At 40.2% G+C, this 14,405-nt stretch overlaps 1 protein-coding gene across 2 annotated transcripts in view; it reads left to right on the forward strand.

Annotated features, from left to right (window-relative positions):
* The window catches only part of ETS1 (ETS proto-oncogene 1, transcription factor), a 106,119-nt gene that overhangs the window by 70,445 nt on the left and 21,269 nt on the right, over positions 1-14,405 (forward strand). For both annotated transcript variants that reach the window (XM_039361576.1, XM_039361577.1), the window contains 2 exons: positions 10,153-10,272; positions 11,444-11,644. In XM_039361576.1, the coding sequence (XP_039217510.1) occupies positions 10,153-10,272; positions 11,444-11,644 (321 nt within the window). The remainder of the gene's footprint in view (positions 1-10,152; positions 10,273-11,443; positions 11,645-14,405) is intronic.

The raw sequence follows: 14,405 nt of genomic DNA on the forward strand, positions 1-14,405 counted from the left end.
TGGATTCTTTCCCTGGGAGGGTAACTGCTGCCTGTCCAGGCCAAAGAATGCCTGTGATCCATGTCATCTTGTCCTAAGCTACTGCTCACCATGTGGTTCCCATCTGTCTGGCAAGGGGCAGGAATGGACTTTGCTCAAGGCCAGTTGCTTAAATAAGGGAGGAAAGAGAGATGGGAAGATCTTGGCTTCCAGTCAAACCAGAGCTAGGAATTTCCTCTTAGAATGGATGAATGAATGAATGACTTGAGAATTTTACAGCAAGAGGAGCAAGGACTTCATTTAAAAATGGGTAGGTCTTGTTAGTCAGTAAAGGGTTTGGACCCTGAGACCATCAGGAATTTTGAGAGCAGGTTGTAGGCACTTCTCATAAAATGAATGCAATGGGAAGAGCTTTCCTATTCCATGGAAGGTTGTTGCGGAGTGTGTCACACTACTCATTAACCACAAACTGGGTGAGGTTCTTCCTTGTCATTCTCTCTAATCTTAACCATCCTCTTCTCCTTTTCATTTAATCCTTTATATAGCTGGTGGATTTTTAACTTGTAAGGATATCCAAGGAACTGTGTGGTACCTGGAGGCATTTTAAATAAAAGGATGCTCAGGGCTGGCATTTTGTTTTGAATCTCAGATCAAACAAATGACATGATAACTTAACATACGTGAACTCATCTCTATTGATATGGGAGAGAACTTCTGATTAGTGTAAAGCATTTGACTGGGTCAAACTGTATGATTATCCTTACCTACTTTGTTTGTAATTTTGTCTATGGCTTAGTCTCACACTCAGAATGGCTCGTTAAACTGAAATATGAATTGGAAGGGGAAAAGAAGAAAACCCAAGTTTGTGTGCACGATTTATTTACCCAATACCTCTATTTTCCTTGTCCAATCCTTCCATTCTACTGTTAATAAGAATATGCAAGGGAATGTTTCAGGATTGGGAATATGACAGTATTCTGACAGTATTCTAATTTAAGAATTAGAAACAAATCTACAATAAGTTAATACCAGTTTTGCACTGCTGGCTTCTTGATAACTAATTAAGAACCTGGTTTTTCTTTGTATCTCCTTCGGACATGTAATATGCTTGGCCTCTTCTATTTCTCTGTAACCACCAAGTGACCTGACGCCAGATGAGCTGGTGTTCTGGCAGAGCTAAACCCTTTGGGTGGTTTCTGGCTACCACAGCACAAGTTGGAGAGCTGCAGTTCCCAAGCTGCTGTGACCCTTCCTGTTAGTCTAACCATCTGGGAGGCCATTTCTGCAGCAGTTTCTCCAGTTCCCCAGTGAAACAATTCAGCCCGTGTTTTTTTTTTAAAGGAATCATGGAAGTTAAACCACTTCTGGGGTTTTGCTGAGGGGCAATATTCGCCCTACAGTTCAAAAGCCTTGTCTTCTAAAAGGATTGTTTGGTGTCTAATGTATCCTATTTCCTTCTTGAGTCTTATTTACATTTATCCTCCTTTCAGTCTGCCCTTGGAATCTGTGACAAGTTTAGCTGATCATTCCTTCTTCCTTTTCAGTTTATTCTTTGGGGAAGGATTATAGCTCTTTGGCAAAGTTTAGAGTGAGGATTAGAGCAAGTTATCTTATGGGAAGTTGGGTGGAGGTGGAGAAAGGAGACGGTGGAAGTTTGAAGTTTATACCAAGAATGACTTGATACGCAAGTACCCGGAATTTCAAGAAAAACTGCCCATCCTTAGAACAACTTGAAAGTGTAATGATGGCTTTAAGTAAATTTGGCAAATGCCATTGACTGTGTTAGTGCTAAGAAGAACCACAGATAGTTAGCACTGATCCTTCTTCCCACAATTATGGTTTGCACATGGTGCTAAGGGTTACCAGACATGGTTTACCCCTGGCTTACTGAATCAAGAAAAAGGCCTAGTTTACACTGAAAAATAAACCATCATATGATTTATTCGATTTTGACTTTGGAGATATAAAGCCAGCCAGTGTGGCTTCCAATCATGGTTTTTCCCAGTTGCAATGTATGGCTGTGAAAGTTGGACCATAAGAAAGGCTGAGCACAAAAGAATGGTGGCCTTTGAACTATGGTGCTGGAGAAGACTCCTGCGAGTCCTCTGGACTGCAAGGCAATCAAACCAGTCAGTCCTGGAGGAGATCAACCCCGACTGCTCTTTAGAAGGCCATATCCTGAAGTTGAAACTCAAGTTCTTTGGCCACCTAATGAGAAGGAAGGACTCCCTGGAGAAGGGCCTAATGCTGGGAAATATTAAGGGCAATAGAAGAAAGGGACGACAGAGAATGAGGTGGTTGGATGGAGTCACTGAAGCAGTAGGCATGAGCTTAAATGGACTCCAGAAGATGGTAGAGGACAGGAAGGCCTGGAGGAATGTTGTCCATGGGGTCGTGATGGGTCGGGCATGACTTCACAACTAACAACAACAAAGTGAAGCAACCTATACCTTTTCACATCCCATACCAAATCACACATTGCTTAAGCCAGCGTGCCTGATTTAGGAATTCTGGGAGTTGAAGTCCACAAGTCATAAAAGAGCCAAGTTTTTCCCTGGCATAAGGGAAGGGAAGGCTGGATCATTTGCCAGCTGCAAAAAAATGGTAGAAGGACACCTTCTGTTAGAAGAGATCAAAGATGTATTTTGCATGCAAACTGCTTTGGACCTTAATAGATTAATTTGGAGCTCCTAAAGATGTTTACTTTAATAATATTCATCTAATCTTCAGAGATGCTATTCTTTTTTTTTAAAAAAAAAAACCTATGTATAGAGAATAAGTATTTCAAAATTGAAGAAATGAATTTCCTAGTTCCCCCCCCCCATTTTTCTTGTTATATGGTCATGATTATGGCGAAATGTTTAATCATGTGTGATACTATCCTTCTTCTGTATTTTTTTTCCACAGTGTTGTATCATATTGATAATAAGGTATTGGCTTAATTTTTTTCAATTAACACCCAGGTGAAAGATGCTAATAGAAACATGCAGGCTTGACAATACTTCTGTTGAGTTAGTTGCCCATTGACACTAAATCTTCAAATCAGATTAGTTGAAATTAAATCACTGAACAGTAATCCTTATGGAACTTGCTTCTAAACACCATGGAATTTGAAAGTGAAACATTGCCCAGAATGATCACTTGATTTGCTGTTGCTAAATAATAAATGTTTTTGTAGCTCGGGAGCAATACTGTACATGAATTCGTCCTCAAAGTTCCCCTCTGCAGCCCAGGTGAAAAATGACCTGCTCTTTGCTGTTTTCCATAATGATGGATTTCTAAATGCATGAAATACTCATATTTTTAGAAGAACATCATGGCTACAATAGAACACCAAATGTACGAGGACATTCACGGGAGTTAGTAGTACAACTGTCAGTCATTAGATCTTACATTAAGCCATAAAGCACATTGTTCTGGTTTAGCATTTTGTGGAGAACCACCCAATGTGGTTTGTAAACCAGGATGTATGGCTGATGTACTACGCAAACCCAGACACTTGTGGATTATTTATCACACCTTGCTGAAAGAAGCAATAGCTTAGACAACCCAATGTGCTACAATGAAGCTACTTGTGAATAGCTTTAGATACCCCTTCTCCTTTTCAGTTTAACCACAGGATTGTTTTGAACACTGAATGAAATACAGTGGAAATACAGGTTCATAAAGAAAATAACACTTGGTTGAAACAGTGGGGTGGTTTGTATTTTGAGTAACCCAAATTCAGAGAAGAGCAACTAAGATGATCAAAGGCCTGGAGACCAAAGTGTACGAACTGCGGAACTTGGATTTGGCTAGTCTAAAGAAAAGAAGAAATAGGGGAGACATGATAGCAGTATTCCAGTATCTGAGGGGCTGCCACAAGGAAGAGGGGGTCAGGTTATTCACCTGAGCACCAGAGGGAAGGACGAGAAACAATGGTTGGAAACTGATCAAAGAGAGAAGCAACCTGGAATTAAAGAGAAGCTTCCTGACAGTGAGGACAATCAACCAGTGGAACAGCTTGCCACCAGAAATCATGGGCACTCCATCGCTGGAAGTTTTTAAAAGGAGACTGGACAATCATCTGACTGAGATGGTATAGGACCTCCTGCTTGAGCAGGGGGCTGGACTAGAAGACCTCCAAGGTCCCTTCCAGCTCTATTTGTTTCAATTGTTGGGCACAATTAAATCTGTTTGTGATTGAAAAAGATTGCAATGTTGTCTGGGTATATGCTCCATCACTGGAGGTTTCCAAGAAAAGATTGGGTAACTATTTGCCCGGGAAGGAATAATGACTCCTGCTTTGGGTAGAGGGTTGGACTAGAAAGACCTCCAAGATCCCTTCCAACCATATGATTATGATTCTATGAATGCTGCACATAGTGACAGAAAAAAGTCTTCTGTTGTGTGTATTTAAGTTGCCACCCAAGGTGCACAGAAGTGGATCTAGTAGGGAAAGTTAGCAAGCTTCAACGGGGGACATTTAAACAGTGCAAAGGCAATCCTTGATATTCTCTCTGTGTGTGGGGGTGTATATAAATGTACCCACTTCTTTTTTTTTAAATGAACATCTGGATGCTCCTCCACCTCCCTTACTCCCACCTCCCTCTCCTAACTGTGTGAATGCTGAGAGCCCTAATTGAAACAGGCCCATATTGGCTCATGTTTCCTGCGTGGGAGTGAGAGTTAGGCCTTTGTGAAAACAGTTCAAAAGTGCAGACAAATTTCAGCGAATCCTGCCTAAATAAATGGAATTGGAGGGGGGGCACAGCTCGGTTCATTTGCTCAAATGTCCTTTCTCCCTCCTTACCATCTTCAGCCCTAACCCCCCCCCCCACAGATCTTAACATGGATAATATTTTTTACCTGGACAATATTTTTCAAGGTGAGGTGAGGCAATATGCTTCTGGTTGGAGGCTTTCACTGTGGTAAATCCCCACACAAGACACTCTCTCTCTCTCTCTCTCTCTCTCTCTCTCTCTCCCTCTCTCTCTCTCTCTCTCTCACCCTCACCCTCTTCCTCTCCCTTTCCCTCCCTCTCTCTCTCATTTTGAATCAGCCCATCTCCTTCATGGAAGGATACAGATGATGGGGGACCCTCAAGGTCAGGAGTGTTCAACCTTGCCAACTCTAAGACTTGTGAACTTATCGGACTCCCAGAATTCTGCTGCCAGCATGCCAGTCTTTACGATCAAATGCATTGTTTGCTAGTCTCATGTGCAATTGATCTAAGCTAACCTAACTTCTCTCTAGGACAGTGTTTCCCAGCCTTAGTCATTTTCAGATGTGTGGACTTCAGCCATCCCTATAATATTAATAATTGATGGGTTCATACAACATGGAAAGCCCAAACCAAGCAAACCATTTTATGGCTTAACCTGATATGTGAATCTAGCCATAGAGTTCTTTGCTTTAGTCTTCCATACTATTAGGTGTCTTTTTCTGATAGCTTAAGAGTTAGTAGATATGGCTACAGGGAGTGAAGTGTTGGTAAGAGTGACATTTTGCTTCTCTTGAAGTCAATAGGGAGCTTGATCCCTGACCTTAGTGGTTATCCATCAGATCTTCAGACAGGAAGAGGTGCCCAGGTCAGCCAACTTCTGTTGTGACCAGCCCTAGCTGGACATCAATTTTGGCTTGGCTACTGTGTAAGGTACTATAGAGGAAGAAGGGCAGAAGGGATTTTTCAGAAAGAACAACTAGAATTGGGACTTGAAGTTTATATAAAGCAAGATGGAGAGGAATGTCTCCACTTATTACTGTCGCATATATAAACGAGCTTTAAATGCTGCTTAAATTGCCATGATTTGGGTTTGAATGCTGTTGTAAAGTAGTGGTGATGAAAATTTGGTCCTCCACAAGTGAACAGCAACTTAGCAATCATAGTGAAAATGGAACAGATATGAAGAATGCCCAGTCATAAACAATGTTGGAGTTTATCGTTGAGTGAGTTTTGAACTTGCCAAACTACTATATGGAGAACAGCCTCGTTCATGGTACCTAGCATGAAATTCTTACACATAGGCATATTAAGTTGGCAAAAAAAAAAAAAGGAGAATCAATGTTCTGTTTGAGAAAATAAATCTTTGAGAGCTTTTTGGGTTTATGGTCTTTAAAAGATGACCCAGATCTATTGAATATGCACTCATACCTTATATTAAATTGTAAGGTATATTTGGTTTGGGTTTAATATATTGTGTGATTCTAATCATCAGGGCTTTAAAAGTAGAGTTTGATTGACTTATTAACATAGGTGAATAAGCTATATCTTACGACACTAATTGATATATACATTGATGGCCTAGCCTTAGTATATTATGCATTATGTTAATCCAACCATTTTTATTTTATCCAAAGCATGATTTCATGTAACGAGATAACTATTTGATTATTATGTTAATTATTTAAGGTGGCATTTGATGTCTGCTATATAATATTAGCCTGTACTAAATGTATATTAAACTCTGTAAAATGTAGCCTGGAAATAGTTAGCTGTGTTTTTTCAGTTAAGCAAGCCTTAGTTTTCTCTTTTGAGGACAACATCTGTGGGGTTATTTGTGCTTGTTCTCCATATTGCAAAATAACATTATACTACTAGCTGTGTTTTGTTGATCATGAGTGAAACTTGAGCTGTTTGGACTGCATGCTAGGTTGGAGTAGTATCTGTTCAGGGAGACCGGGTGATGGAATCTTGCTAAAGAGAGAGCAATTCATGTGTTACTGAACTTGGATCAGGACTGGATGCTACAAGCTCTTGTCATCTTGAACAAAACAAGTATCAATTTTAAATGAACATTACTTCCATTTAATCTATCTATGCATCTGTCTGTCTGTCTGTCTGTCTATCTATCTATCTATCTATCTATCTATCTATCTATCTATCTATCTATCTATCTATCTATCTATCATTATTGTCTCTCTGCCTGTCTTTGTCTGTCTAGCCAGCCAGTTTGGTCTAGTGGTGAAGGCAACAGGCTAGAAACCAGGAGAATGTGACTTCTAGTCCTGCCTTAGGCATTAAAGCCAGTTGGGTGAATTTGAGGGCCAGTTACTCTCTCTCCTTCAACCTCGTAGAATCATTGTTGTGTGGAAAAGGTATGTTAGATATGTTCGCCACTTTGAGATATTTATAAAAACAATAAAGATGGGCCAGTTGTCTGCCTGCCTGCCTGCCTGCCTGCCTGCCTGCCTGCCTATCTATCTATCTATCTATCTATCTATCTATCTATCTATCTATCTATCTATCTATCTATCTATCTATCTATCTATCATTTATCCATCTATCCACACAAGTTTGAAGAAAGACATCAGTCCTGCCTCTTTACGGCTGCAATCCAAATATATTTAGAAGTAAATTCCATTGAAATAAAGTTTATTTCTGAGTCAGCATAGTTAAGTTTATGTTATAAGGCATTGTATGCTGTTATATGTTGACTTGGAGAACCGATTATACAACTGAATCCAAGACATTTTTACTTGGAAGTAATTGTAATTAAACATAGGGTTGAAGTCACCAACGCTTACTTCTACTTGGTTTGCAAATTCTCATCTTAATTGATTGATAGATGTTCAGAAAGGCAGATCTTGTTTTAGAAATTAAATCTGGGAACAGCATTTGGCAAGAAGGACTTTATTTCTTTTAATAGATGCTAGTTGGGCAAAGGAAATGTAAAAAATGCTTCCTAGCACTTGAGCTGATATAAACTTGGAGAAAATATTTGAGAAGAGTGTAATTAAAATCCTGAAAGTAAAGAGAAACTCTCAACAGCGGCAACCTGTTTATAAATGTTAGCAAAATATCTAACAAAATTATTTCAGGAAAACATATAGTCTTTTTTTTATGTGAGACATGTCACATTGAATCAGAAACTTTACAATAGATATCAAGGAAAGAGATGTAGGAATAATTAGGAAGACTGAAATTTTATATTGAATTCACAGTATAGATATTCAATGTCCTTTGTAGTATAATAGCATACTTTTTTATCCCTGGTCCAAATGCTATGCTAAGCCAAAATGTGGTTTGGATGGTTTAGATTGATGTAAACCCAGTCAATTATGGTTTATTCACAAAACCCCAATTAAGCCATAACATAGCATCAAGTGTAAATCCAGCCAATCGGGAAGTTACTTCATAACTGTGTGCACCAAACAAATTTTGCAGTATGGAACAAATTAAATATCACGGCCTAGCACTATGTACGAAACAGGCTATTTTATTAAAGTCAACCATTGGTGGCTTGTAAACTATGGCTTATTGTTTAGTAGTATGCATGAACCACAGCATTTATGCTTGCATACCTCATGTTAACCCAGCCAAATTCATCAAATATTATTTGTCAGTTTGCAGTAGTGGCGAATATCTTTAGCTCGGGTATGGGATGAAGGTGAAGGTTTATAAACAGAAGAACACTGACACTGACATCTCCTAAACTCTGCTGAAGATGTTACCCAGCCTGGTAACAAAACATTTGGAAACTAACCCACAAGCTCGGAGAATGAACCTTCGCCCTCATCTTCTACCTGAGCTACGGATATTTGCCACTATTGCAAACTATTTTTCAGAGAGAGAACCCCTTGCCCAACCAGATGGAGGTAAAATTAGAATTCTACTTAAGAAAGGAAACACGAGGAAAACAACCTGAAGCCCTTATCAACAGAAGAACACTGACACTATCACCCCCTAAATTCCACTGAAGATGTTACCTAGCCTTGTAATGAAACGTTCGGAAACCAATCCACAAGTTCGGAGAACGAACCTTCACCCTCATGATTTGTCAGTGCTACAATCCATGCACGTGCTTTATGAAGAGTAACTAAATGGGCTTTGGTTTAAGGCAGTGGCTCCCAACCTTTTCTATACCCTGCACCCCTAGAATGCTTCTGATATATTCTCGTACCCCTTACAAAAGTTCGAAATAACGCCAATGAATTATGCATATACACAATAAATTTGAAAACCCAAGTCTTCGCACCCTCTGGAATATTGTCTCGCACCCCTGGTTGGGAACCCCTGGTTTAAGGGAACGTGAAGCACATGGCCCTGTGGGCCTGTTTCCTGGTGTGTTTCTCAAGGTCTGCTGTGCACATGTGCTTCTTTTTGTATTTGAAGTTGGTCAACAGCAAAACAAGTCTCAGGATTGGCTTTTCCCATCTCTCCAAGTTGTGCCTGAATCACTCTCCCATAGCCAGAGAGTAACCCAGCTGCCCTCTGACCAGGCTGCAAAGGTGATTGAGTTGTTGGTGGGTGGGTGGTCATTTTTCTTACCCACCAAGCACGCTAAGCCCATCATTAAAACCCAACAAGCTGCTTAAAAGTAGGGGGGAGAGTGTGCAGGACACTTTCTCTTAGTGTTATCTCTGAGCAGAAGATGAATGGCAGAGTTGGCTCAGCAGTGTGTTTATTTCTCCAGAGCTTTGCTAATAAAATCCTCTAAATATCCCAATGACATTTTTAAACAGTGTTTGGAATCTGTTGCTCATTCTCCAATAGCTTGGCTATAGTTCCCATAGCGTTTGCTCCTAAATATCCCACCAAAAACGGTGTTCTTGAGTTCTGCAGAAAGATAACAAGCAAAACTGTATATCTTAGTAGACTATCAAACAAAATACCATAAACATATATAGAAAAGAAACCTTCCTATCTAGGTGACACTCTCCGTCCTCACCCTACCCCCTTACTTTAAATGAGGATTTCATTGCCATAAAAATGTGTAGCCATACATATTTTGGGTGAGCTTACTGAGATAAGTGGAGTTTGCCTTACCATAATTATCATAGTTCCCAGGGTATATCTTTTATTGTGCAAGTGCACTGTTTTAGTTTGGCAAGATTTCTGTCTATAGGTAAGAGACCATAAAGAAAACTGCTTAGAAGAATCTCAACATGTCTTTCTTGATTTTGGCACTTGACCAAGGGAGACTTAATGCCTAATCTTCAATTCTATATATCTTTACAAAATCAAAACCAAAGAGCAGCAACTCAAAAATGGCCTCATACAGTCCACTTCCATTGGCTGTTCATGGAATATTATCTTCTAGTCAACTTAGATTTGCCTTTTGAGTAGTATTCTAGCCAGGAAAAAAATGTTGGGCCTATTGAAATCGATGCTACAACTTCAGTTCCCTGGTCCTTCCACCATTCATACCACTTTATCCACTGATGTTCCTGTTTCTCATCTCTGTCTTTTAGATATGGAATGTGCAGATGTGCCTTTGTTAACCCCAAGCAGCAAAGAAATGATGTCTCAGGCATTAAAAGCCACGTTCAGTGGTTTCACAAAAGAGCAGCAACGACTGGGAATACCCAAAGGTAAGTCACAAGTACTGACTTGTGCAAACCTGCTACAAAAGTGTGTGGTTTCAAAACAGGTGCAAGTTGAATGGGTTGGTGGAATGTATTCGAGAGTCCCTCTTGGGTAATTCAGTTTTCATTTAGTATATAGAAAGCAATTTGAACACTGCATAGCGTTTGGAACATAAGGGTAGCAGTTGTATCATTTATGGATATATTGTAGCTCCCAGGGCATAGAGTTCCTCAGAGGTTGTCTCCGTAGCCTTCCACAACTTTGAGATTCATACTTCCTTTGCTCTGATACTTAACTAAGTGACATTCAACTCGATGGTGGAAACAACCGACAGCCTTTTTCTTATATATTACTATATTTTTAAAGGGTGGTTGGTATATTATTAAGAAGGGAATCGTATTTGATACTGTAGTCCTCAACGTTCAACCAAAATGGAGTCTGCCCATCATGGTGGTAACTTCTCATCCTTTAGGTCACCCATGTGACTAACCCAATTTTACAACCTTCTTTGCAGCAGTGGTTAAGCAACCACCATGCTTGTAGAAGGACCACCACGGTCATTAAGCAAACATCCTGGTTGTTAAGTAATCCAATGGGCTGATCTTGCCAAAAATTCGACGGAAATACTGGTTTTCAGCAAAACCATCACAAAATACAGTAATGCAACTGTGGGGCACTGCAAATGGCAGTAAACGTGAGCTGGTTGCCAAGTGCCTAACATGTGGTCCTATGACTTCACGGGGAGCAGCAATCGTAACTTTGGAACTGGGTTGTAAATACCCCCAGGGAGGTCTGTTGTAACTTCAAACAGTTGAGAATCAACCAGTCATAAGTCAAGGGCTACCTGTAGACTGGGCAAAATTGCAATTAATATGTCAAGGTGATGGTTTCCAATATCTGATCATCCAAAGAACTTCTGAATAATATCCAGCTTCTAGCCAGCTTGGATAAAAACTGAGGTCTCTGCCAATTCTGCCAGCATATTGGGAAAAGCTTACTTCTCACTGGATTATCAACAGTGGAGAGAATTCCATATGATTTTTTGCTGAGAGAGATTCAAGGGCGAATAATTCAGTCTAGCAGAGATCTTGCAACCTTCCCCAATAGAATGCTGTAAACTGCATACAACATGCCACCCACCCACTACCTCTTTTTATCTGTGGTTTCCTCATGTAGATCCTCACCAGTGGACAGAAACTCATGTACGGGACTGGATTATGTGGGCCATGAATGAGTTCAGTCTGAAGGATGTGGACTTCCAGAAGTTCTGCATGAATGGAGCTGCCCTGTGTGCCCTAGGGAAGGACTGCTTCCTTGAATTAGCACCAGACTTTGTAGGAGACATTCTTTGGGAACATCTGGAGATGTTGCAGAAAGGTAATATATGACGACCACCAATAAAAACCTCACTTGCCTTGATCAGGACTGTATTGGAAGACTGCACAAGTTCGTGAGAGTTCCTGAATATCCCACTGCAGAATCAATGTTCCTGGTTCTGCATCACTTTATCAGGTTTAGTTGTTCCTCAGAGATATAAATATGCAGCATCTTCTACTGAATACTTTTGGCAAAGTGTAGTTACAAAGCAGCTTGCCCTTACCCATACATTTTTAAAGGGAGTGTTATCTTTATCTATTTTGGGGAACATAGGAAATTGCCTTCAGAGAGATTGTATTTGTTTAGGAACTGTCTACATAAGATGTGTCCAACTTGCAACTCATGGACTACATGTGGCCCTGGACCGCTAGTAATGTGGCCTACAAGATAACATTCTTTCTTTAGTTTTCTATATTTTTATTACTTATATACATTAACTATATTATAAATGTTATATGTGGCCCAAGACAATTCCTCTTCATTCAATGCAGCCCAGGCAAGCCAAGAAGTTGGACAACCACAGTTTACATTATGAGTTGATTTAACACAAGATCTATGGATACTAGAGTGCCATCGAATCCCAAAGAGATATCTCTCACCCCCTTGTTGGCTGCGGGGTGTGTGTGTGATTCTGGAACTTGAAGTCCACTCATCTTAATGTTGCTGAGGTTGAGAAACGCTGGACTAGGACATGAGTTCAACTCTGCAAGACTGCACAATGCCACAGGGGCTTATCAGATTGCTAACTTAGTTTACATATTTCAGACCCAAGTTTTGTGGTTAAATTATACCTTTCTCCTATCTTTAGCTGACTATTCCTGCACAAAATCTTTTTAGTAGCTTTTCCATCAATGTGCTTAAGCTATTAAAAAGAGGAGTTACAAACAAGGAGAACAGCACTGTAGCCACTGATAGGAAGTGTGTCTGTGCTTTAATGGGTGGGATTTTCCAGTATGCTTATAGTTTACCAGCATCCAGTTCCTTGCCAAGTACCTGCAAAATCTTATTCTCAGGAGCCTGTGGGGAAAATATGCCAGTGAACCAAGTTCATATAAAGGCCTTTATAAATTAGGGGTTTTGACTGTTGAGCTGCACACAGTTTATAAGGGCAAAGCTGTGTTTCTGGCACCTCCTTTTTCCAAAAATAATGGGAAAGCATAGCTATTCTTGGACTACCCTGGATAAGCTTTAAAAAGTAACAGAGTGGCATTCAGTCTTGAATAATAAGGTGAAACCAACTGTAAATAGAGGGTACCACTAAGATGTTTGCAAACCATTTTGGAGGCTTCTGTAATAGGTAGAGGCAGGTGCTTATTATTCCATTTTGGGAGGAAACAGTGGGTTGGGACAGTTTTGTCTGTTCCATGAAATCCACTAAAAAGGTAGGGGATGTTTCCACCTTTTGTGGCTTTCTGAAGGTAAACATGCTTGGATGTAAGATGGACAGCTTCTCCTCTCCTTCGTTGGTGGCACACAGGGGCGGCTCTTTTCCATTCCCCTTTTCATGCCCAACAAGTTTCAATGAATATAGAATAACAGGACCTTGGAGGTCATCTAGTCCAACCCCTTGCTCAGGCAGGAAACCCTATACCATTCCAGACAAATGGCTGTCCAATCTTTTCTTAAAAATTTTTAGTCTTGGAGCATTCACAACTTCTGGAGGCAAATCATTCCACTGGTTAATTGTTCTGTCAGGAAGTTTCTCCTTAGTTCCAGGTTGCTTCTCTCTTTGGTTCGTTTCCATCTGTTGCTTCTTGTCCTGCCTTCAGGTGCTTTGGAGGATAGTTTGATTCCCTCTTCTATGTGGCAGCCTCTGAGATATTGGAAGACTGCTATCATGTCACCCCTAGTCCTTCTCTTCCTTAAATACCCAATTCCAGCAACTGTTCTTTATATATTTTAGCCCCCAGTCCCCTGATCACCTTTGTTGCTCTCCTCTGCACTCTTTCCAGAGTCTCAACATCTTTTTTTACAGTGTGGCGACCACACAGTATGAGAGAGTTGAGTGATAGAGCAAGATGCATGCAGAGCATAGAGATTTCAGTTTCCACATGTTTTGTTATGCTGAGCAAACTGGCATCACCATGACACACATAATGCATATGGTATACTAAAAATCTAGAGTTTAAGGACTTGTTTTCCCAAAATCCCAAGTAACTTCTGGTGGGCTGGGAAAAATTCCTTAGATTAAAATGCTTTAAGAATCAATGAATATAGAGAATACTAATCAGAAATGGAGTACATTAGCAGATGTCCCCCAAAATCATGTCAACCTCCTCCAAGAGCTTCAGTCCATTGTATTCAGAACCTCTTCAGATGTGACCACCACATGAACATGTCTAAGGAATCATATTTGGTTTCATGAGCTTAAATATCAATTCAGTTGAATCCCAATTCAGCTTTTATCCTTGCACAATCTTCTCTGGGAAGGGTGGGCCCAGCATGCTTGAAAATCTTGCAGACCCTTCATCTTGATGGGAGCAAAAGCTTAACTCAATCTAAGGTGCTTCTCTATGTTTGGGTGGCTTAAAAATTAACTTAAAATTTAAGTTAAAAATGTGCTAAAACAGGAGTCAGGATATAGTAGTTTTACCATTTGCCCTGAATAATTGGCAATGAGCCTCATCTACATATGAAAGAGCCCTGTTGACACAGTGGTTAGAATGCAGTATTGCAGATTAAATCTGCCCACTACCAGGAGTTCAATCCTGACCGGCTTAAGGTTGACTCAGCCTTCCATCCTTTGGTAAAATGAGGACCC

The sequence above is a fragment of the Crotalus tigris genome, unplaced genomic scaffold (assembly GCF_016545835.1).
Source record: "Crotalus tigris isolate CLP2741 ecotype Arizona unplaced genomic scaffold, ASM1654583v1 scf7180000019302.1197242, whole genome shotgun sequence".
Lineage (NCBI taxonomy): Eukaryota > Metazoa > Chordata > Lepidosauria > Squamata > Viperidae > Crotalus > Crotalus tigris.